Below are 24522 nucleotides of genomic sequence, written 5' to 3' on the forward strand. Positions count from 1 at the left end.
AGTAAATTCTACAAGAAAGACTAGAAAAATGTAGTCTGCATAAAGTCTCATGAAGAAGGATTTCTGTCACACTTTGTGTGCTGCACTCAAAGAGAAGAATATTTTCTTTCCTGTAGGAATAAAGTGTTGTTCATTCCATTAAGGAAGGTAGTGAAGTGCCTGAGAAGAAAGTAGAGAGCAGTCAGATCCATTTGAAGACAAGGAGTATTAATCAGGGAAGGATTCACAGAAGAGGGTGACATTTGAACTAAAACTGGCAAGATTTTCTCAACGAGAAAATGAGGTGAGCACCCCAGCAAGAACAAGGCATGGTAATACAAACAAAACACAGCGTGGTCCCACAAGGCCATGCATCCTTGAAGTGGTGAAAGAGAACTGGTGAATGATGAACTCCCTGGGTCCAGTGGTTAAGACTGCACTTCCACTGCAGGGAACATAGGTTCAATCCTTAGGGAACTAATTCAGTGTGGCGAAGAGAAGGGAAAAAAAAATGGTGAATGATAAGGCTAGAAAGTTCATTGAGATCAAACTGTGAAAGTCCTTAGATGGCATGCTAAGGAGATTGGATTTACATTCATATGCACAACAGGGTACCTTCAGAGGTAGTGTGATATGATTGTATTTAGAATGCTAGATTTATTTATTTTGTAATTATTGAGCATTTTATGTTCTAGATATCACTGTGCTTGCTGCTGGAGATGCATAAAAGGAACACATTCCTTGCTCTGGTGATAATATAAAGAGTTCATTAGACGGACACTATTAAAAGTACATAGATGAAATAGGAGCTCCTTTTTTATTCGGTGTAACAAGAGATGAGGCCTAACTGTGAATATTGGTAATGAAATGCAAAGGACTGGATGAATTCTGGAGTTAATCCGTGGAGTGGAATCTGATGGAACTCCTGGTCAGTCTGTACTGCATGAGGATATGATTTGGAGGATAGTGGCACAAAGGTTTCTAATCTGAGAGAGAAAACAGCAGATACCAAGGAAAGAGGATCAAGTTTGAGGGAAAGATTATGAGTTCAGTTGTGGACACAGTTTTGAAATATCTATGTGGAAGTATTCAGGAAATAGTTGGGGAAAATGTTCTGATTGTCTGAAAAGAGGCCAGAACTGGAATTATGACAAACACATAGATTACATGTTAGACGACCCACAAGGCGGCTTAACAACAGAACTCCAAGAAATGAAAGGTGGGTAAAAGAGACAGCATCCAGAAAAGGCTGACAAAGAATTGTTAGAATTAGGAAAGCATTTTAATAAATATGTGGTTGGTTAGCTGTTTAAAAAAAGATGTAGAGATGATGACAGGATAAAGCTGAATTAACCATTAGATTTGGCTATGATAGAGTTTGGAGGGACCATCACAAAAGCTTTGGGGCAAAAATCTAACAGGAACAAGAAAAGGCAGTAACTTGGTTGACAGAAGAGCAAATATTGTATAGGATTTGTGAGACTTGAATGTATTTATAGTCTGAGGATACAGAAGAGTGAGTTTGAACCTTGAGAAGCAGAAAGAACCCTAAAGGATACAGAAAGGAATAGTTTCTAAAGCATATGTGGATGGATTTACTTTTTGAAACAAGGCAAAAAGAAGAGATAAGGAATGATGCACATAAAAATTTAGAGGTGAATGGGAGTGAAGCTGAGACAATATAAGGGAGTCAGGGGAGCTGGTGTGAGATTGTTGGCACTTCCGGTGGAGAAAGCTTAGTAAACTGTAGGAAACAAGAACAGAAATCAGCTGTAGATACTGATAAGAATGAGCAACGTGGAAGGATCCAGATAATTTCTAAATCGTTATAGTCAATAACATTTATATACCATTTTGTAGTGAGCTTATATGGCAAAAGTAAAAATGGTCAGATGTGTTGGTAGCAGCTTAGCACAGCAACAAAGGAATCAGGGAAATGAGGGTGTTTATAAATGTGGAATTGAAATGATAATCTTGGAGTTCAGGTTGGGTAGGGAAGGAAGCAAAAAAAGGAGGGCACCCATAGCCTGAGGAGTTTGGAAGAGCCAAGACATTGGAAGTTATGTGCAAGGCTAGTGAAAGATATAAGTACTTTTGGTAAATGCTCTGCTGTAAAATCCAAAAGGACTGATCATTAGTTATAAGAATAGATCATACCACTTACCAGTTGTTCTTTGGTATCAAATTTTGTGGTTTAGCCACCACAAAATGTGCCACCTTTACAGAATATTAGAAATCTCAGGATAAACTAAGTCATGTCTTGAATGACTATATATTCTTCCCTCTTCACATATAAACAATAATACCATAAAGCAGTGAGAAAGGAAAAAAATAATTTGGAATTACTTCCAAATTCCCTTAGTAATCGAGGAGGAGTTTGATCTTAATGACTCAGTTTGAATAAATAAATTTTATTCGAGTTCATTGATATCCTTTGTAGAGAACATATCTGTATTGATTGTTGATAAAAATTTTCAAATGTGCTTTTAATATTTTTCCATAATTCAAAGTTTTTTTTTTTAATTTATACACACAAACACTTGCTTTGGAATCTTGATTGACATCGTGAAGCTCAATTACATAAAATATTTAACCACAGCACAACAGCCATTTGCAGTTTAAAGAAAACCATATAAAACAATATTCCAATGAATTGCCCAACAAATCAGTAAGAAAGGACAAACCAGCCTAGTGAAATAGATAAATCAGATTTAGGCAGGGTGGTTTATTGAATTTAAATTGTGCCCAGTTGGCCCAAGAGCTATATATAAGCAATCCATCTTACGTTGTTAATGGAGGTTCTTGAAATCCACCTGATGTTTGCATTATTAAATTTCAGTCTAATGAGCTCTGCTAATACATATTGAAGATGGTTGTAAGGAGTAGAATGTGAATCTGAGCGGGATAATTTGAAAGAAACATAAGCTGAGCATTTTACATGACTCAAGGGGTATATCTACAATTACACATATAACCAAAATTGAATTTAAATGGAATTTCTATTATCCTTGTCCTACCAGGGAGAATAAAGTGTAAATGAAGTAAAAGTCTTTAGAGTTACTGGTGGTTTGTTTTTATTATCTAATTTAATAGATTCTTGCAATGATACAGAGTGGCATAAAAGTTTTAATATTTCATGACTTTAAATGCAGTCTAAGTATGTATTAAAGCTTGTAAATGGAAACAGATGTCTGTGTAATTGGATATAGCACTCCACAACACCACTATATAAGTTTTATATTTTAAGAAAGTGTCAGTGTTGACAGTGAGAAAAATCAAACTTTTGAAGAAAAATAGTTAAGTATGTGCTGTGTATTTTCTTTAAATTACTTTTTAAGCCAGGTTTTATACTTCAAAAGGATATGTTGATTTTGCATAGGAAAAATATATGCAGCAAAAAATTGAAAAGTAAGTGTGTTTAATTTTTAAATCACTGTTTACATTGCTGTTATCATTATAATAAAGACTCATCCAAAGTTTAATGCTGGCACAGTTTGATTTCTTTTTCTTTTGACGAGGCAATACTTTTTTTAACTTAATATTTCATCAACTATAATGCTATTAGAGACTTATTTTCACTTAGTTCACTCATCAGGCAGTAAGCTGGCAATAAAGGAGAATCGCTCCTTTGAGACGTTAATGCTTTGGAATAAATGATGTGCTGGAACAGAAATTTAATTAATTTACAGAGTATATTGATAGTCCCTTGTTACTGTGCTGTATATTTTTAATCTTCTCTAACATCTGTAGTAAAGTGTTTGAAAACCCCTGCAGTTGAGCAACTAGTAGATAATTAAGTAATAAGGGAAGAGGTTTCTAGAGGGAAAAAGATTCTTTTTACCAAATGCTGTCATAACATGAATAAAGAACTGCTACTATGATATGCAGTGAAAAAAGTAATACGCTACCTAATTTGATACTGTTCCAAAGATATGGCAAGCTTCTTATATTTAAAATGTGGATTGTAGCTTAACTCTTCTCCAAAGTTTAAAACAGATAACATTTCACTGACAAGTCAGATGACTTTTAATGACCAACAGGTTTTCCCAGTTTTTATGCCATCATTAGACGTATGTTGTTTAAATTCATTTTCTTTCTGATGCAGAGATTATGTTGAACTAAGCCTCTAAGATTCTAAATAAATATTGTAAATAATCTGAATAAAGATTGTAAAAGGTATATTTCAGATTTTCAGCCATTTTTTTCCTTCTGGCTACTGCACAAAAAATATGTAATGAATTTATTTCTCCTTCTCCCAGTATTTTCTTTCACAATGTAGGCATAAAATAAACACAGAAATTTTACTGTTTTTGTTTCAGCGAAAGCTGATGAAGCATTGAAAGCCAAAGAAAGAAATGAAGAAGAAGCAAAGAGAAGAAAGGAAGAAGGTAAAGACATGTATTCATTTTGTTTCAAAGCAGTCACAGTGAAGAGTCACTATTTGGCGTGATTCTCTGAATAAAGCATAAAACATCATTAAGTTCTTTAAGGGGTACCTCCTGCTACTTTACAAACCTAAACTATGACACAATATTACACAATATTCAGTGTCTTGGACACTGATGTTTGCTAGTGTAAGGTTAGTTTAGAAGCATCCTAGTGATAAGCATCTGGGGAAAGAGGGAAGATACAAAGTCATACAGAGGAACTGGTGTGAGTTTCTTCCAACTTTTATCTTAAGTCATCAAAATCAGTCATAAAAACGGATTGATCTTATGGGTACATTTTGAAATATTTTACCAGTGATGAAGAAAAGTCTCCTTGCCAATAAGATTTTAAATAAAAATGCTCTTAAGATGGAACAATAAATTAGGAAATGTCAGAAATGTCAGTTATAATTCAGATTAAGAAATTCATCATAATTTTTGTAGATTATTTCCTTGAATAGCATTGAAGCCACCCCCTAAAAATACTACACACAGAAATCTAACACATTTTTATCTCCCCTAACAAACTGTGTTTATCCTTCAGTTTGCTGTGATGCATGTGAGTGAAAATTGTACATTTTTCATTCTCAGAGGCTTTATATATACTGTCGTAAATCACAGTGCTTAAAGCAAGATCCAGGCAACTCTTTCTCAGTCAGTTAAGTTGATGATCCACTTGGACTGGTAATCATATCACTCTGTTGGCTAATTAGCAGAGTAACTAATTCTTCTGTGAGCTTTCAAGGAGTTGAAGCCTGATAATGTGTTCCAAAGTATTGTCTTTGAGTCAGTTCAGTTCAGTTGCTCAGTCATGTCCGACTCTTTGTGACCCCATGAACGGCAGCACGCCAGGCCTCCCTGTCCATCACCGACTCCCAGAGTCCACCCAAACCCATGTCCATTGAGTCGGTGATGCCATCTAACCATCTCATCCTTTGTCGTCCCTTTCTCGTGCCCTCAATCTTTCCCAGCTATTGTTTTTGAGTGCTACTGTCTAAATCTGAAATTTGAGAATTTTTCACAATGCCTTCCTTTTACTATGACAACCACAAAAAATTTACACCTCGAACTTAAAATTAGAAGCTGAGACCTTATAGAACCTAAAATGTTTTAGTATGATGATGTAGAATTCTTAAAAGCACCATTCCATCAGAACCAAGCCCTCAAAACAGGGGGAAAAAAAAAAACCTGTAGATTCAAGTGGCAGAACCCTACAAATAAGTAGATTCAAACTAAATGTGTATCCAGAGTTCCTACCTTGACTCCTGTAGGTCCTGACTTTATGCTCTTGTCCTAGATCAACTAATTTTATGGGTGTATTGAAAAAAATGAATGAATTCTGCTGGTAAAAATCCTCATTAGAATTCTCTTCTTTTGGCTTTCTTAAATGCACATTTTGGTTTTGTTCATGGAAACAGTCTGATTTCAGTTATGCTTATGGTCATATGTAGTACAAATAGATATAATACTAAATGTCAAATAGTCTAAGCAAACTGTAATATTTCAGTACTGCTGTGTTATGTGGTATTCTGATCAATGTAACTAATTAATGACATAATAGCCCTTATAAAACATTGTGGTGCTATAATTTACAAGTGTGGCACTTATTATCAACCAACACAGTAAATATATATTGCAATAGTTATTAGTCTAATTCCATTAATTCAAATCTTAATTGGAGTCATAACCAGTTGAAAGCAGATGACATTGATATGGTAACCACGGATATTGAAATTGTTGGGTGATTTATTGTTATGAAAAAATACATAATATGAATGCTTCCTCTAGTAACTGCTTCTTCTGGAAGCTTTCAAGGAATTGAAGCCTGATAATGTGTTCCAAAATACTGCCTTTAAATGCTGAAAGAAACTTTTTAAAATTTCAGAGCCCCTTGTGTACACGATGACGATTGATATTTCTAATAGTCTGTCCTCTTTTTTTTTTTTTTCATTAAATTAGCTCTAAACATCTTTTAAAAGATTTTTTTAAGAATATGCTGATGGAAATTTGCTGTCTGACTCAGGGAATTCAAACCAGGGCTGGATAACAACCTAGAGGGATGGGATGAGGAGGGAGGTGGGAGAGAGGTTTAAGAGGGAGGGAACAGAGGTGTACCTGTGGCTGATTCATGTTGATGTATGGCAGAGACCAACACAATACTATGAAGCAATTATCCTTCAATTAAAAATAAATAAATTTAGTTAGAAGAATTTAAGTAACTATAGATACTTGAAGGTAATATTGTAATTTTTTTGAAGATATGTTTTCACTTTGATTTTCACTAAGTCAGTTGACCTTGCGGAGAAGGCAATGGCAACCCACTCCAGTGTTCTTGCCTGGAGTATCCCACGGACGGGGGACTGTGGTGGGCTGCCGTCTCTGGGGTCGCACAGAGTCAGACACAACTGAGGCGACTTAGCAGCAGCAGCAGCAGCAGCAGCTGACCTTGCACTTAGCCTTTCCCATTTCAATACCGGCGAATTGTTAGAAAAGCACCTCTCTCCATTTATAGCTGTTTTAATTAGCATCTTTATAGGCCTGTCATTCTAACCAGAGTATAAATTCTAGGATTGTAGAGGATTTAGTATCCACAGTGCTTAACATGTAGTAGACACAGTTTCTTAATTACTGCATAAATGAATGAATGACCAGTTTACCTTTCCTTCTTTTAAATCCATGCTTAAGTAACTTATCCTGAGCTTGAAGTTGATTCCAAATAACATCATGGAAAGTGTAATCTAACCGTTAGGTCTTTACGCTAAGACAGGCCTTCACTCAGACAATTTCTCTAAAGAGTTACAACTAATCAAAAAAAAATCAATGAATTTCAAAATACTATCAATATTTGCTAGTATGGACTTGCCAAGTTTTTACCTGAGCTAACTGAATTCTCTGTGTATCCAAACAAAATGTGGGGAAATTATTACCACAGATGTTGAAGAAAAATTCTACTGGTAAGGCAACCTATATGACGCTAATGTTAAAAGATTAAAGGTGTGTTTCATTCAGTATGTTTCCTTTGCCTGTATTTTGTGAATGGAAGTAAATTATTAGCCAGATTTTTGCTGTTGTTAGTTTCCAGAATTTTTTTCTTCCGGATTGTCTAGATACTTGAATGCTATCAAGTTAAACTTCCCTGAAAATGATTAATGCATAAGCTACGTTTATTTTATTTCATATAATTAGTCCAGCTGCAAATTGAAACCTGAGATGCATCTGTATATGTATGTGTGTATATTTCTGCATCTGAAAGAATAATAATCTTTTATTTCTAACCCATAAGCCGCTAATAATTCAGTCTATCACATCACTTACACAGTTCATCCCTTAATTTCTCAGCATGCTGATATGCAGCACATGGTTGAAAGCATTCTTAAAATGTAGATAAATGTGATCCGCCCAGCTCCCTTTATCCATTCTCTGTCATCTCAAAAAATGATTGTATTAGCATAGCAAGATCTGTGCCTTGCAAATACATTCTGACTATTGTGCAGTCCTTTTCTTTGAGTGTTCTTAAATCAATATCATAATTATGTTTGCAAGTACTGTATCCAAGATGAAAGTCAGGCTACTCACCGAAACTTGTCCAGGGTAACTACTTTGTCTTCCACTCTTTAAACAGTGAGACCCCATTTAAACTGCCCTTTGTGGTCCTTACACAGCCCAGTTGATTTTCTATGTATTAAATATCACTGTATATTTACATAAACTCTCCTTTTTTTTTAACTATTTACTCTCCAACTCTTTCCATTTTTGTTAAATTATATAATGGTTACATTACTTCATTCAGCAATAAATTTGGCTTTATAGTTTCCTTCTTTAAAAATAAGCACTTTTTTTCTAATTCTGTATTATATTTTAGGAAAAATGAAATCTTTCAGTTCAGTTTTCCTTCTTATTCTTTGACCTAATAAATGTTTGACTTTCTTTTTCTCTCTCTGTATTTGAAAATGTTTTGACTAATATATACTTAAAAATCATTTCAACTTTTCTCCTTTTGATTTCTTTCTGTATTATTGAATGCTTCAGTATAACTGCTCAGGTTTTCTGTATTTTACCTTTAGTACGCACTTAAGGGTTCTAATTATGTTTTAAATCCATTTATAAGCATTATTGTTTTTCTGTGCATTTTGATTTCTAACATGAATTTCTCATTTATGGCATAAGTATGAGTGCATGCACACTCAGTCCCTTCAGTCATGTCCGACTCCTTGCGACCCCATGGACTGTAGCCCACCAGGTTCCTCTGTCCATGGGATTCTCCAGACAAGAATTCTAGAGTGGTTTGCCCTGCCCTTCTCCAGGGGATCTTCCCAGTCCAGAGACTGAACCCGTGTCTATTATGTCTTCTGCATTGCAGGCGGGTTCTTTACCCACTGAGCCAACTGGGAGGCCTGGCATAAGTATACTGATTTTTAAATTGCACCTCCTGCCCCCCTTCCATGTGTTTATTCAAAATACCTCTATCCATTTGTTAGTTTTCTACTTAAAATATTTGTATTGTTAGGCAACCCATTCTAAATTATTTGTGGAAATGGTAGATAGTGATAATACAAGCATAATATTAAGTAATTCAAGTGAAGACTTAGAAGAATCCTCAATTCTCATTTGTGTAAGTTGAAATCCATCAAACCTTTTCCATGTGTACTTGACAAAAAGTAAAATAGATTAGCCTTAATTTCTTCTTTTCTGTTGTTGTTAATCCTTTAGCAAAGCTGGGGGTAGAAAGTACTAGTAATGCAAAAGAAAAAAGGGGGTGCTGGGCAATGTTCATATACTTTACATATTTTCACTCTCTTAATCCTTATGAACTCTGTGTGGTTTGTGCTATCATCCCCATATTGTAGGGAGGATAGGAAACTAAGGCTTAATAACTTGCTCTATGGCTAGTAAGTAGTGAAAACAGTGCACAAACCCATTCCCCCTCTTTAAACATCCTGCATCCTTACAAGCAGTGTTCAAATATAGTCTGATTTAAATTGCTTGCCCTCTACCTTTGCCTTCTTCTCTCTATCTCACCCTCTAACTCTTAAGTGCTTGTTTACTGTTTTTTGTGTGTCCTCAAATAGATCTGTACCCATTTTATGTTCCTCATTTGGGTTTCTGGGACCCCAGAAGGTGCAGTTCTCCAGTTAGAGGCAGGATTTGTCAAGGCATCTATGTACTCTTCCCACAGTCTCTACTTGCTTTTCTCCCCAGTGACTGGCTGGTCAGTGGGAAACACTTGTTTGTCAAGTCCACAGCATCCTTGAGAGCCTGGACCCAGAGCCAAGCCTCCTTTCTCTCAGAGGTCCTGGCTCCCCCCTGCTCTGAGGTCCCTGGCACGAAGCGCACTTGATACCATATCGCGCCACATCCCGAGAGAACTGTTACAATCCCTCTTTCCCTCCACGGTGGCTCCTTGCCGAAGACCAGAAAGATGAATGTTTGGGGCTCTGAGGCACCCTTTATTCCTTCTGGACACCCATTATAAGAAGGTTGGAGTGAAGTTAGAAGGGTGAACAGGCACAAGGATATATCATTTAGCAGTCAGTTTTTATACAGTTGGCATGCTGACATAAGTAAGTTAAGTAGAAATAAGGATTGTCCTTCTAGCTCTCTCCTGAATTGGCTGCACATTGTAATAATACATAGTATGATTCTCTTCTTAGGTGCAAAGAAGAATTTGAAAGTTTACCACCCCCACACCCATCTTACTTTATTAGATAGTTCCATTCCAAGATTTTAAATATCCCTTTTTTTTCTTTATTAATTCAATTAAACTTTGCAATAATGTAACATAGTAACAAGGAGTCATTCAAAAAGTGAATCTTATGTGATGTGTACTATGAGAAAGAAGCTCTGTTATGTTCAACTCTGTACAGTCCATGGAATTCTCCAGGCCAGAATACTGGAGTAGGTAGCCTTTTCCTTCTCCAGGGGATCTTCCCAACCCAAGGTGAACCCAGGTCTCCTGCATTGCAGGTGGATTCTTTACCAGCTGAGCCACAAGGGAAGACCAAGAACACCGGAGTGGGTAGCCTGTTACATTTCCAGGAGATTTTCCCAACTTATGAATCGAACTGGGGTCTCCTGCACTGCAGACTTTACTGGCTGAGATATCAGGAGAGATTAGGCAGTAAATATAAAATCTCAAAGACAATTAAACAACACTAGAATATAATATTCAGAAAGATATACTGTTGAAATAGAAAATTTTCGCTCTAAAATTGCCCTCATTTTGACCAAATATAGACCAAATATAATGAAATTAATATTGTTTTAAATAAGCTTGGCCTGATTGTTGATATAAGTATAATTGATTCTATAGGCTGTTTGGTTTTGGTGAAAATTTTCATAAGAAATCTCATATTAAACTTTTTTTTCAATCTAAAGCAGATCTCGATTATTATTTCAGTTACATAAATCAATCAATTCGGTTCAGTCGCTCAGTCGTGTCTGACTCCTTGCAATCCCATGGACTGAAGCACACCAGGCTTCCCTGTCCATCATCAACTTCCAGAGCCTACTCAAACTCATGTCCATAGCGTTGGTGATGCCATTCAATCATCTCACCCTCTGTCGTCCCTTTCTCCTCCTGCCTTTAATCTTTTCCAGCATCAAGGTTTTTACTAATGAGTCAGTTCTTCACATCAGGTGGCCAAATTATAGGATTTTCAGCTTCAGCATCAGTCCTTCCAATGAATATTCAGGACTTATTTCATTTAGGATGGACTGGTTTGATCTCCTTGCAGTCCAAGGAACTCTGAAGAGTCTTCTCCAACACCACAGTTCAAAAGTTTGAGAGCATCAGTTCTTTGGAGCTCAGCTTTCTTTATGATCCAGCTCTCACATCCATAGGAAATTTGTATTCCCATGTATCAGATTTAATAATTCTACATATTTCATAATGTATTTTTTATATATCTGTATAGCCTTTTAACACACTAGCTCTAATGTTAGAGAACTGCTTTAAGAGGAAAATTTATCTGCTTAGCTAGGATCCATTGCTTTACTTCATATTTTTATCCCTCAACTTCTTATTTAGTCTAAAAATCACTCAAGAACAGACTGTTACTTAGCCTAGCCATCTGTCTTATTTCCCTCAGCAGTGATTTGTCCTTTATTGTCCACTTGATTCCTTGTCTGCAAGAACTGGATTGTTAAATATTTTAAACGTTTCTTTTGCATATAGTTTTATCTGTCATGTTTACATGACATCAGCTATTTATTCCTCAGTTTTGACACGTCCAATAAATGTGTGATGTGTGCTAGTTCATTTTTAACTAACTTTTTAACAGTGCAAAGGGTTCTTCCTTATAGCTCACTAATAATGTTTGTGCTTCATATGCACAACTGTACTCTGTACGGGCTTGGAAGCCAATCTGGATAACATTTTACTTATTTTCAGTAAGGTGTTCATGTATATGAATGCAGATGCACTGATACCTATTTAACCATTTTTAGACTTCCAGTGAATGACCATCATGTTTTTGCTTACCAATTTAAATATTTCTCTGCTCTGCAAACACAAATTTCAAGACCAAATGAAAGCTACAGCTTTCTTTTCAACCAGCTATTTTCACTATAAATTAAACGTTAGAAAGCTGACATACATATTGAATGTCCACAGGTGTGTAGTCTGGAGGAAACCTGTGGAAGCCATTGCAATATAGTTCAGTTCAGTTCAGTTCAGCCGCTCAGTCGTGTCTGACTCTTTGCGACCCCATGAATCTCAGCACGCCAGGCCTCCCTGTCCATCACCAACTCCCAGAGTTTACTCAAACTCATGTCCATCGAGTCAGTGATGCCATCCAGCCATCTCATCCTCTGTCATCCCCTTCTCCTCCTGCCCCCAATCCCTCCCAGCATCAGGGTCTTTTCCAATGAGTCAACTCTTCGCATGAGGTGGCCAAAGTATTGGAGTTTCAGCTTCAGCATCAGTCCTTCCAATGAACACCCAGGACTGATCTCCTTTAGGATGGACTGGGTGGATCTCCTTGCAGTCCAAGGGACTCTCAAGAGTCTTATCCAACACCACAGTTCAAAAGCATCAATTTTTTGGCGCTCAGCTTTCTTCACAGTCCAACTCTCACATCCATACATGACCAATGGAAAAACCATGGCCTTGACTAGACGGACCTTTGTTGGCAATGTAATGTCTCTGCTTTTTAATATGCTGTCTAAGTTGGTCATAACTTTCCTTCCAAGGAGTAAGCGTCTTTTAATTTCATGACTGCAATCACCATCTGCAGTGATTTTGGAGCACCAAAAAATTAAGTCAGCCACTGTTTCCACTGTTTCCCATCCATTTCCCATGAAGTGATGGGACCGGATGCCATGATCTTAGTTTTCTGAATGTTGAGCTTTAAGCCAACTTTTTCACTCTCCTCTTTCACTTTCATCAAGAGGCTTTTATATATTGCAATATAAAGAGTCAATTATACTGTAGTGGAAAGAGCCCCATCTTTTTGTAGCTGAAGTAAGAGAATGAGGTTCAGAGTCCTAGCCCTGCCATTTACTGGTTCTGTGACTGAGTCTCTTAACTTCACTGTGACTCTAAAGTAGTAAAGGTAATAAAAATCTATCTAGAATTGTTAGAAATGCATTAAGTGTTTAAAAATCATTTCATAACTCCATAGGACTGTATAAATATAAATTTTCATTACTCAGAACTGCAGTACAAAGAGTATCATTCTTTTATTATTCATTTCTTTTATACCTTTTATCAATTTAAAAAATATGCTGACTGTCTGGTACATACTGGGTACTGTTTAAACCATATGAAGAGAGCAATGAAAAAAGAAATTGAGTCCCCTACATTGGAAGAGCTGTTAGAGGAGGAAGACACAAACATGACAGCGATGAAATACAGTAAATTCAAATAAGGATAGTAATGTTTTCTTATCCTCTGTATGGTCTTAAGTGGTCCCTTTAAGCCCACTTTCCCTGTCTGTTAATAAATAAGGATGAAAAAATAAATAAGAACGATAATCTCTCTACCATCTAAGGATGTGGTTGTGATACAGTAGATATGAAACCATTTTATAGACATTATAAAATCATAGTAATTGCTCTTTTAGTATTAATTTTTAAAATACTTTAACTAGCTCTCTTCAGTGATCCATAAGTGAAAAACGGAAATCACAGTGGAAAATATAAGACCACATATCGAGATTTATGGGACAAAGATGATGTGGTAGGATGAGCTTATTTGAACTCACCTTCCTCTGAGAACACAGAAAATCTGGTCAATATATTAAAAGATATGTTTGAAGGCATGAGAGAGAGGCTAGAGAACTGTAGGTCCCTCTTTAAAGAAAATAATGTTAGCACAGCAGCTGGAGCTAGGTTTCCTCTAGAAATTATTCCAGTAGTAGCATTCTTAAAAAGGTGATGTCAATTCTTATAAAGGTCACTGAAAAGCTAAGAATCTGAGCAGAGCTTTTGAGAGCTTCATGAAGGTATAGAGACAAAATCTAGAGTTGAGGGCTCGTCAGGGAAGGGAAAACTCTGATAAAACCATCAGGCTTTTGGTTTGGATCTTAATAGATTATTCCCTAAAAGTAAGTAGGAACCAGAAATAGTCAGGCACCCATGGGGGCTGAAGCCCAGTTTTGAATCATCTCAATTCCTGATTGAATTAAGATGAGTCAAGGTTGCCAGTGCCCCTAGCTAATTACCAAACCATATATAAACCTTTTCTGGAAGAAGGTAACATTATCCTAATCCTCAAATTATCTTTACAGTTGTTTCTGTATGACATCCGTTAAGAATCACCAGGCATATGAGAAAACAAGACAAGGTGAAGAACAGTGAGAAGCAAGAGATCAGAGAAACAGCAGTCAGTAGGGACAGATTTATGGAGGATCAAGATAATTGAGTTGTTGATGCAGATTTTAACATGACTCTGCTTAATATTCATGGAAATAAAAGATGATACTGAGAATTTTAGGTGAGAAATGGAAACTAAAAAAGTAAAGAGAAAGTATAAACTGAAAAATACATTAATTGAAATCAAGAACTTAGTGAAGACTTAATCTTAAGACTTAAGAAAAAAGGAATTAAAGAACTGGAAGATAGATTAGAAGAAAAACATCTCAAATGAACACTGTTTATTATGTCTCTAGAACTTATTTGTCTACTAGTTGCAAGATTGTACCCTTATAACATCTCCCAAACCAAGCCCCTTGTAACCACTATTTTTATGAGTTTGGCTCTTTGGGGTCTTCCCTGGTGGCTCAGTGGATAAGAATTCACCTGCCAGTGCAGGGGATGTGGGTTTGATCCCTGATTTGGGAAGATTCCACATGCTGCAGAGCAACTAAGCCCGTGCACCGCAATTACTGAGCCTGAGCTCGAGACCCTAAAAGCTGCAACTGCTGAAGCCCGTGCACCTACCACCTGCGCTCCACAAGAGAAGCCGCCACAATGAGGAGCTCAGACGCTGCAACTAGAGAGTAACTGCTGCTTGCTGCAGCTAGAGAAAGCCCATGCAAAGCAACAAAGACCCCAAAATGAATAAATAAATAAATGAGTTTTGTATTTCACATATAAATGATATCATATAGTTTTTGTCTTTCTCTATTTGACTTATCTCAGTCAAATAGTGTAATGAACTCAAGGTCCTTCCATGTTGTCACAAATGGCAGGACTTCTCTCTTTCTTGTGGCTGAATAATATTTCGTTGCATGTATATAAATCACATCTTTTTTATCTATTCATTCATTAACAGGCACATAGGGTGTTCGTGTATTTTGGCTATCAGGAATAATGCTGCAATAAAAATGGAAATGAAGATACCATTTCAATATTCTGTTTTCATTTATTTTGGATATGTGCTCAGAAGTGGAATTTCTGGATTATATATACTATTTTTAATTTTTTGAGGAACCTCCTTACTATTCTCCATAGTGGCTGAACCAGTTTACATTCTCACCACCATTGCACAAAAAAGTTCTTTTTTCTCCCCGTTCTTGTCAACACTTGTTGTCTCTTGTGTTCTTTATTGTCACCATTCTGACAGGTGTGAGGTGCTACTTCAGTGTGGTTTTGGTTTTCATTTCCCTAATGATTAGTGATGTTAAGCATCTTTTCATGTACATACTGACTATTTGGGTGTCTTCTTTGGAGAAATGTCTACTGAGTTCCTCAACAGACTCACTGAGGAACTCATTGACTCCTTTTTAAATCAGATTGTTTTTCTCTTACTAAGTTATATGATTTCCTTATTTTATATATACATATATATTGGATATTAATCCCTTAGCCAATATATGGCTTGCAGATATTTTCTCCCATTTTGTAGGTTGCCTTTTCATTTTGTTGATTATTTCTTTTGTTGTATAGAAACTTTTTAGTTTGTTACATTCCCACTTGATTTTTGCTTTTATTACTTGTGCTTTTGGTATCATATCCAAAAAAATTATTGTCATGACTGTATATATTTGTCATATATATTTATGATTGTTGTATCTTCTTGACCAATTGAGACTTTAGTTGACATTATATTCTTTCTTTGTTTCTTGTTATTGTTTTTTTGCTTAAGGTATTTTATTTGATATAAGTACAGCCACTCCTATTTTCTTTTGGTTTTTATTTGCATGGAATATCTTATCCATCCCTTCACTTTGAGCCTGTGTGTGTCCTTAGATCAGAAGTGAGTCTCCTGTAGACTTGTAGTGTATAATTGGGTCTTTTTTTTTTTTTTTTTAATCTATCCATCCACTCCATGCTTTTTGATTGGTGAATTCAATCCATTTACATTTAGAGTAATTATTGATAGGTACAGACTTTCTACAGACTTTCGCGGTGGCTCAGTGGTAAAGAATCCACCTGCAATGCAGGAGATGCAGAGGAGGGCAGAGCAACCTACTCCAGTATTCTTGCCTGAAGAATCCCATGGACAGAGGAGCCTGGTGAGCTAATGTCCATGTGGTTGCAAAGAGTTGGACAGGACTGAGCAGGTATGCACACAGGGACTTACTAATGCCATCTTATTAGTTGTTCTCTGGCTGTTTTGTAGTTGCATTGTTTCTTTTACCCTCTGTTTGCAATTTTCCATGATGGTTTGCTCTATTTCCCCTTCCTTTCAGTTCAGTTCAGCCGCTCAGTCGTGTCCAACTCTCTGCGACCCCTTGAACCACAGCACCCCAGGCCTCCCTGTCCATCACCAATTCCAGGAGTCCACCCAAACCCATGTCCATTGAGTCAGTGATGCCATCCAATCATCTCATCCTCTGTTGTCCCCTTCTCCTCCCACCTTCAATCTTTCCCAGCATCAGGGTCTTTTCCAATGAGTCAGTTCTTCACATCAGGTGGCCAAAGTAGTGGAGTTTCAGCTTCAACATCAGTCCTTCCAATGAACACCCAGGACTGATCTCCTTTAGAATGGACTGATTGGATCTACTTGAGTCCAAGGGACTCTCAAGAGTTTTCTCCAACACCACAGTTTAAAGCATCAATTCTTCTGCACTCTGCTTTCCTTTTAGTCCAACTCTCACATCCATACGTGACCACTGGAAAAACTATAGCCTTAACTAGACAGACCTTTGTTGACAAAGTAATGTCTCTGCTTTTCAATATGCTGTCTAGGTTGGTCATAACTTTCCTTCCAAGGAGTAAGTGTCTTTTGATTTCATGGCTGCAATCACCATCTGCAGTGATTTGAGGGCCCAAACAAATAATGTCAACCACTGTTTCCACTGTTTCCCCACCTATTTGCCATGAGGTGATGGGACTGGATGCCATGATCTTAGTTTTCTGAATGTTGAGCTTTAAGCCAACTTTTTCACTCTCCTCTTTCACTTTCATCAAGAGGCTCTTTAGTTCTTCTTCACTTTCTGCCATAAGGGTGCTGTCATCTGCATATCTGAGGTTATTCATATTTCTCCCAGCAATCTTGGTTCCAGTTTGTGCTTCCTCCAGCCCAGCGTTTCTCATGATGTACTCTGCATAGAAGTTAAATAAGCAGGGTGACAATATACAGCCTTGATGTACTCCTTTTCCTATTTGGCACCAGTCTGTAGTTCCGTGTCCAGTTCTGACTGTTGCTTCCTGACCTGCATACAGGTTTCTCAAGAGGCAGGTCAGGTGGTCTGGTATTCCCATCTCTTTCAGAATTTTCCACAGTTTATTGTGATTCACACAGTCAAAGGCGTTGGCATAGTCAATAAAGCAGAGATAGATGTTTTTCTGGAACTCTGTTGCTTTTTTGATGATCCAGTGGATGTTGGCAATTTGATCTCTGGTTCCTCTGCCTTTTCTAAATCCAGCTTGAACATCTGGAAGTTCATGTTTCATATATTGCTAAAGCCTGGCTTGGAGAATTTTGAGCATTACTTTACTAGCATGTGAGATGAGTGCAATTGTGTGGTATTTTAGCATTCTTTGGCATTGCCTTTCTTTGGGACTGGAATGAAAACAGACTTTTTCCAGTCCTGTGGCCACTGCTGAGTTTTCCAAATTTGCTGTAATATTGAGTGGACTTCACAACATCATCTTTCAGGATTTGAAATAGCTCAAATTCCATCACCGCCACTAGCTTTGTTTGTAGTGATGCTTCCTAAGGCCCACTTGACTTCACATTCCAGGATATCTGGCTCTAGGTAATTGTGAGTGATCACACCATCATGATCATCTGAACCCCATGAACAGTATGAAAAGGCAAAAAGATAAGACACTGAAAGATGAATTCCCCTGGCCAGTAGGTGCCCAATATGCTACTGGAGATCAGTGGAGAAATAACTCCAGAAAGAAAGAAGGGATGGAGCCAAAGAAAAAACAACACCCAGTTGTGGATGGGACTGGTGATAGAAGCAAGATTCGATGCTGTAAAGAGCAATATTGCATACGAACCTGGAATGTTAGGTCCAAGGCAATTGGAAGTGGTCAAATAGGAGATGGCAAGAGTGAACATCGACATTCTAGGAATCAGTGAACTAAGATGGACTGGAATGGGTGAATTTAACTCAGATGACCATTATGTCTCCTACTGTGGGCAGGAATCCCTTAGAAGAAATGGAGTGGCCACCATAGTCAACAAAAGAGTCCGAAATGCAGTACTTGGATGCAATCTCAAAAATGACAGAATGGTCACTGTTCGTTTCCAAGGCAAACCATTCAATATTACGGTAATCCAAGTCTATGCCCTGACCAGTAACACTGAAGAAGCTGAAGTTGAACGGTTCTATGAAGTACCTACAAAACCTTCTAGAACTAACACCCCCAAAAGATGTCCTTTTTGTTATAGGGGACTGGAATGCAAAAGTAGGAAGCCAAGAAACACCTGGAATAACAGGCCAATTTGGCCTTGGAGTACAGAATGAAGCAGGGCAAAGGCTAATAGAGTTTTGCCAGGAGAACGCACTGGTCATAGCAATCACCCTCTTCCAAAAACACAGGAAGACTCTACACATGGACATCACCAGATGGTCAACACCAAAATCAGACTGATTATATTCTTTGCAGCCAAAGATGGAGAAGCTCTATACAGTCAGAAAAACAAGACCGGGAGCTGACTATTGCTCAGATCATGAACTCCTTGTTGCCAAATTCAGACTTAAATCAAAGAAAGTGGGGAAAACCACTAGACCATTCAGGTATGACCTAAATCAAATCCCTTATGACTATACAGTGGAAGTGAGAAATAGATTTAAGGGACTAGATCTGATAAACAGAGTGCCTGATGAACTATGGACAAAGGTTCGTGACATTGTACAGGAGACAGGGATTAAGACCATCCCCAAGAAAAAGAAAGGCAAAAAAGCAAAATGGCGGTCTGAGGAGGCCTTACAAATAGCTCTGAAAAGAAGGGAAGTGAAAAGCAACGGAAAAAAGGAAAGGTATACCCATTTGAATGCAGAGTTCCAAAGAATAGCAAGGAGAGATAAGAAAGCCTTCCTCAGCAATCAATGCAGAGAAATAGAGGAAAACAATAGAATAGGAAAGACTAGAGATCTCTTCAAGAAAATTAGAGATACCAAGGGAACATTTCATGCAAAGATGGGCTCACTAAAGGAGAGATATGGTACAGACCTAACAGAAGCAGAAGATATTAAGAAGAGGTGGCAAGAATACACAGAAGAACTGTACAAAAAAGATCTTCACAACCCAGATAATCAAGGTGGTGTGATCACTCACCTAGAGCCAAACATCCCCTTCCTTTACCTTTTATGAATCTACTCTAGTTTTTTCCTTTATAGTCACCACGAGGCTTATATAAAACATCTTATAGGCAAAACAATCCACTTTAAGGTGATAGCAACTTAACCCTCGTTGGAAAAGACCCTGGTGCTGGGAAAGACTGAAGGCAGGAGGAGAAGGGGATGACAGAGGATGAGATGGTTGGGTGGCATCACCCACTCAGTGGACATGAGTTTAACCAGACTCAGGGAGACAGTGAAGAAGAAGGAAGCCTGGTGTGCTGTAGGTCATGAGGCTGCACAGATCGGGACAGGACTTAGCAGCTGAGCAACGACTTAACCCTGATCACATACGAAAACTTCACCTTTTTAGTCTCCTGCTTTATAAATTTGATGTTACAGTTTACCTCTGTTTATATTATGTATTTTAAGGAGTTATACTGTAGTTATTTTTAGTACTCATTTCCTTTGACCTTTATATTTAATATAGTTAAATGTTTAATATACCACCCTACTAGAAAACTGCAGGTTTCTGAAATCTCACTATTTACCTTTACCAGTATGTTGAGTACATTCGTGTGTCTTCATGTCACTAATTAGCATCCTTTTTTTTCATCTTGAAAAGCTCCTTTCAGCACTTTTTGCAAGGCAGATCTAGTGGTGATATACTTCCTTAGCTTTCCTTTTTTTTTTTTCCTTAGCTTTCATTTGTCTAGGCAAGTCTATTTCTTCTTCACATCTGGAGGATAACTTTGCTGTGTAGAGTATTCTTGGCTGGCAGGTTTTTGTTTTGTTTTGTTTTGTTTTGTTCCCTTCAATACCTTGAATATGCCATTCTACTCTTTCATGGCCTATAGAGTTTCTGCTGAGAACTCTGCTGATAGCCTGATGGGACATTCCTTTGTAGGTTATAATGTTTGGTATTTTTTTTTGTTTTTTTTCCTCTCCTCTCTGGCTGCCTTCAGAATTCTCTTAATCTTTGATTTTGACAATTTCATTGTACTATGTCTTGGATAAAGTCTTTTTATATGGAGGATGGGGTAATCTGTTCACTTCATAAACATGAATACTTAAGTCTCTCCCCAAGTTTGGGGAGTTCTCAGCTATTATTACGTTAACTAAACTTTCTACCCCCTTTTTCCTCTGGAACCCTAATTACTCTAATATTTGTACATTGATGGAGTTCCATATCATGTAGGCTTTCTTTGCTCTTTTTCATTGTATTTTCTTTGTTCTCTAATAACTGTTGTTTCAAAGTTCCTAACCTCTAACTCACTTATTCTCTCTTCTGCTTGGTCTACTATAATATGGACGCTTTCTGTAGTAGTTTTTCATTTCATCCATTTAATTCTTCAGCTCCAGAATTTTTTTGTTTGGTTCTTTTTTTAATGATTTCTGTCTTTTAAATTTCACGTTTGTTCAAGTATTGTTTTCTGATTTTGTTGAATTTTGTTTCTTTGTTTTCATGTAGCTCTTTGAATTTTTTCAAAACAACTGTTTTGAATTCTATATCAGATCACAAAATTCCAGTGTGCTCAGTTATTGGAGGATTCTTTTTACCTTTTGGTGGTATGTTTCATTGATTTTTCATTTTTATTGTAGTTTTGTATTACTGCTCTTGCATTTAAAGTAGCAGACACCTTCCAAAATCTTCACTAGTTGCCTTCAGATGGAATATACTGGGTTTTGGTCCTATTATATCTGGAATTTTCTCTGATCTTGTATGGATACACCTGCTCCTTACTCTCTCTTGTTGTAGAATCCTTAAGCTTTTATGTTTTCTCTCATTCTTACTATTCACCAGGCCGGTTGCTGGAAACTTCTCTTTTGCTTTCCGAAGCTGGTGCTATAGCTCGTTTGTGATTTCCCCCTTGTCCACAGACCTGGTCTGTTTTTCTGAGAGCACTTCATTTACCAGTGAATGAGCTCTCATTTGTCTACCAATGAATGAGCATGCGTGGGAGTGCACACAAGGAACTTCCCCCGAAGTCCTGAATGCAGTCGCCCATAACTGCACCCCTCTCACGCTCTCTGACATTCTTACCTGCCTCTTTCCTGATTTCCTTCCTCCAGTGAGTCATGGAGTTCCTACCTCAGTCCTCTGGGTGCTGCTGATGAGATACAGGTTTCTCCAACAGCAATCCGCACGGCTCTGGAGGCCGAACATTCACTCACTGCTCTTCCTCTCCGTCACAAGAGAAGTCGTTGCCAGTTCAGGGGTGCAGTGTTGCCGTGAGTGACGGACAGCCCTGGCAAGCTCCTCCTTCTGTCTCCAGTGCATCCAAGCTCTTTTGTTTCTCCAGCAACATGCTGAAATCTCCCCTTGGGAAAGCTGGACTTCTACAGAATCTCTCTCCGGGGGCTTCTGTTCAAGTCTCCAGGTTTTCCCAGGCTGTGGCCTGGAGGAGTTGTGGTAGATTCTCCAGCTCCTGCTGGTTTCACATCCATAATGAGGTCTGTCTGTTACCAGATACACAAGTGGGTAAGAGTCTTCCCAGGCCCTTTGGCTTATGGTGCTGGATTCTACACCTCCCATTAAGGTGCTTTCATTCATGGATAGATGCCTGATTAGTTGTTACACAAAATGGAAGGACATCTTATGCTGCTGATATCATTCCTCAGCCCAACAGTAAATGTCATCCCAAGGCTAAATAGTGAGATAGTGGATAACATTTTCAGTGAGTTATTTTGATGAGTTTTTCTCGAAATAATGAGAAAAATACCCAAAAATATGTAGGTCACAATTATTACTTGGTAAATTACAACTTCCTTTTTATTTTAAAATTTTCAGCAAATCACCTTTTGTGTATCAGTTTCATTGTATGAAGGGTAGTGATACCACAGAAATAAGTGATTTTATCCACCTGTTCCTTCTTATAGTTATTACCCAACAAATTAGCTTCTTTTTATGGACAGTTCTTGGCCATGATAGTAGTATGTTATCTACACAAAAGATGTTTGTCCAGCTGAAGATGGGTCAATTAATACTGTGCTGTGTTGAGACTTATACTACAAGATCTTCTCAGGGAAATGAAACAGTATGGAAACAATCTATAAATAATTATAAATATAAACCTGCTTTTACACTAGGTTTGAAAGATCTTCACTTTATTGAGGGGAAAACTGATGTTTACTTGAATAAGCTGGCAATACTATCTACATTTCAAGTTACCTTACATTTAATTTTTAGCAGTAATAATGAGACATATCTATTTGCTGAAGGTCAAACATAAGCCAGTATTCACACAGGAAGAGAAATTAGCAAGTTAGCAGATTAGCAGGAATCAGGTTGTATTTAATATAAGAATGATGATGGCTTAGCCTAAGTAAGAACTCTGCCTTGATTATAGTATTAGTATTTGGAAACAGTAATTACCTGTTAATAGAAAACAGATGAAATGCAAATAATTTTTGCAACTTACAATTGTGCATGTTAGTAAGGCTCAAGTTTTTTTCTTGGGGAGGAGGATACCACACTCAGCAGCATGTGGGATCTTGGTTCCCTGATCAGAGATCAAACCCATGTCCCCTTGCAGTGAAAGCTCGGAGTCCTACCGCTGGACCACCAGGGAATTCCCTCAAGTCTTACTAATACCTTTAGTGATGTCAGTATATGTTTACTATAGCAAATTATTTGCTCTAATAAAAGAAATATGGCCAAAATCCAATTAGAGTGTATAAATGTTTATCTCCGACAGCACACCTTATAATCTGCCTTCGACCATAAGATGTATGGCTATAACATATTCAGAGATAAATATTTTAAGGGCATTAAATTATTGATTACACGTTAATCAATATGTATAATAAATAATGAAGTTGGACCTAGTTTCTAAATAGAATATTTTATCCTCCATATATTTTATTTCTCAAAACATACTTTTAGGCTTACTGGCAGACTAACAAGCTGTAATCCTGCTCTTAGAAGTTCGGAATGGACATCCAAGAATAATTCTGTTACCAAAAAGCTTTACAGAAAATCAACCTCCTTTTTCTCTACTACTAGAAATATATTTATGTGATATTTTTACTGTACTTGACCTTTTCTGAAAGTATATATAAACTTATTTTACTTTCCTGGGATTAATAGGGCTATGTCCTTCATTTTCTAAATCATGTTACTAGCAGGAAAATTAGAGGATTAATATAACATATGATGAAAATGTTTTCTAAATTACAGCTATTACTTGATGTAAGAAGAAGAAATGAAATAGAAAATAGTTTTCAAAGCAAATAGTTTATGTAAACCCTGATTAAACTTCTGCAAGGTTAGTATGATTAGATAACTAGCCACTGTTTTTGAATAGAAAAAGCTAAGTTTGTTTACACCAAATCGTGATCTGGCCAATTCTGGACATTTGTACCCTACTATGCACTATTATTAATCCAGGATGATCAGCAAGACCCAATGGAAATCATCTCTGATGTCAAGAAAAAAAGAATCATTGTCAAACTGGATATTAGGCATTACATAAAGCAAGTAGGGTTGAAGTAGAACCAAACTTTAGAGGAGAGTTGAGGTTCAAGAAGGTCACGTAATAAGAATCAGAATCCTAAACTGGAAAACCAAGCAGTTGTTCAGTCGCTCAGTCACATCCGACTCTTTGTAACCCCATGAACTACAGCACGCCAGGCTACCTTGTCCTTCACTATCTCCCCGGGTTTGCTCAAACTTAAGTCTGTTGAGTCAGTATCCAACCATCTCATCTGTTGTTCCCCTCTCCTCCTGCCTTCAATCTTTCCCAGCATCAGGGTCTTTTCCAATGAGTCAGCTCTTCACATCGTTAGCCAAACTATTGGAGCTTCAGCTTCAGCATCAGTCCTTCCAATGAATACTCAGGGTTGATTTCCTTTTAGATTGGCTGATTTGACCCTTTGCTTGTCCAGGGGACTCTCAAGAGTTTTCTCCAGCATCACAGTTTAAAAGCATCAATTCTTTGCACTCAGTCTTTTTTATTGTCCAGCTCTCACATCCATACATGACTACTGAAAAA

The 24522-nt window shown here is 37.4% G+C and overlaps 1 protein-coding gene across 4 annotated transcripts in view; it reads left to right on the top strand.

The window, feature by feature from the left end:
• Nucleotides 1-24522, top strand: part of RSRC1 (arginine and serine rich coiled-coil 1) — a 403298-nt gene that overhangs the window by 317815 nt on the left and 60961 nt on the right. For 2 of the 4 annotated variants that reach the window (XM_043875500.1, XM_043875501.1), the window contains exon 7: nucleotides 4299-4367. The exons of the other annotated variants lie outside the window; for them this stretch is intronic. In XM_043875500.1, coding sequence (XP_043731435.1) covers nucleotides 4299-4367 — 69 coding nt within the window. The remainder of the gene's footprint in view (nucleotides 1-4298; nucleotides 4368-24522) is intronic. 4 annotated transcript variants of the gene reach the window in all.

This window comes from Cervus elaphus, chromosome 19 (assembly GCF_910594005.1).
Source record: "Cervus elaphus chromosome 19, mCerEla1.1, whole genome shotgun sequence".
NCBI lineage: Eukaryota > Metazoa > Chordata > Mammalia > Artiodactyla > Cervidae > Cervus > Cervus elaphus.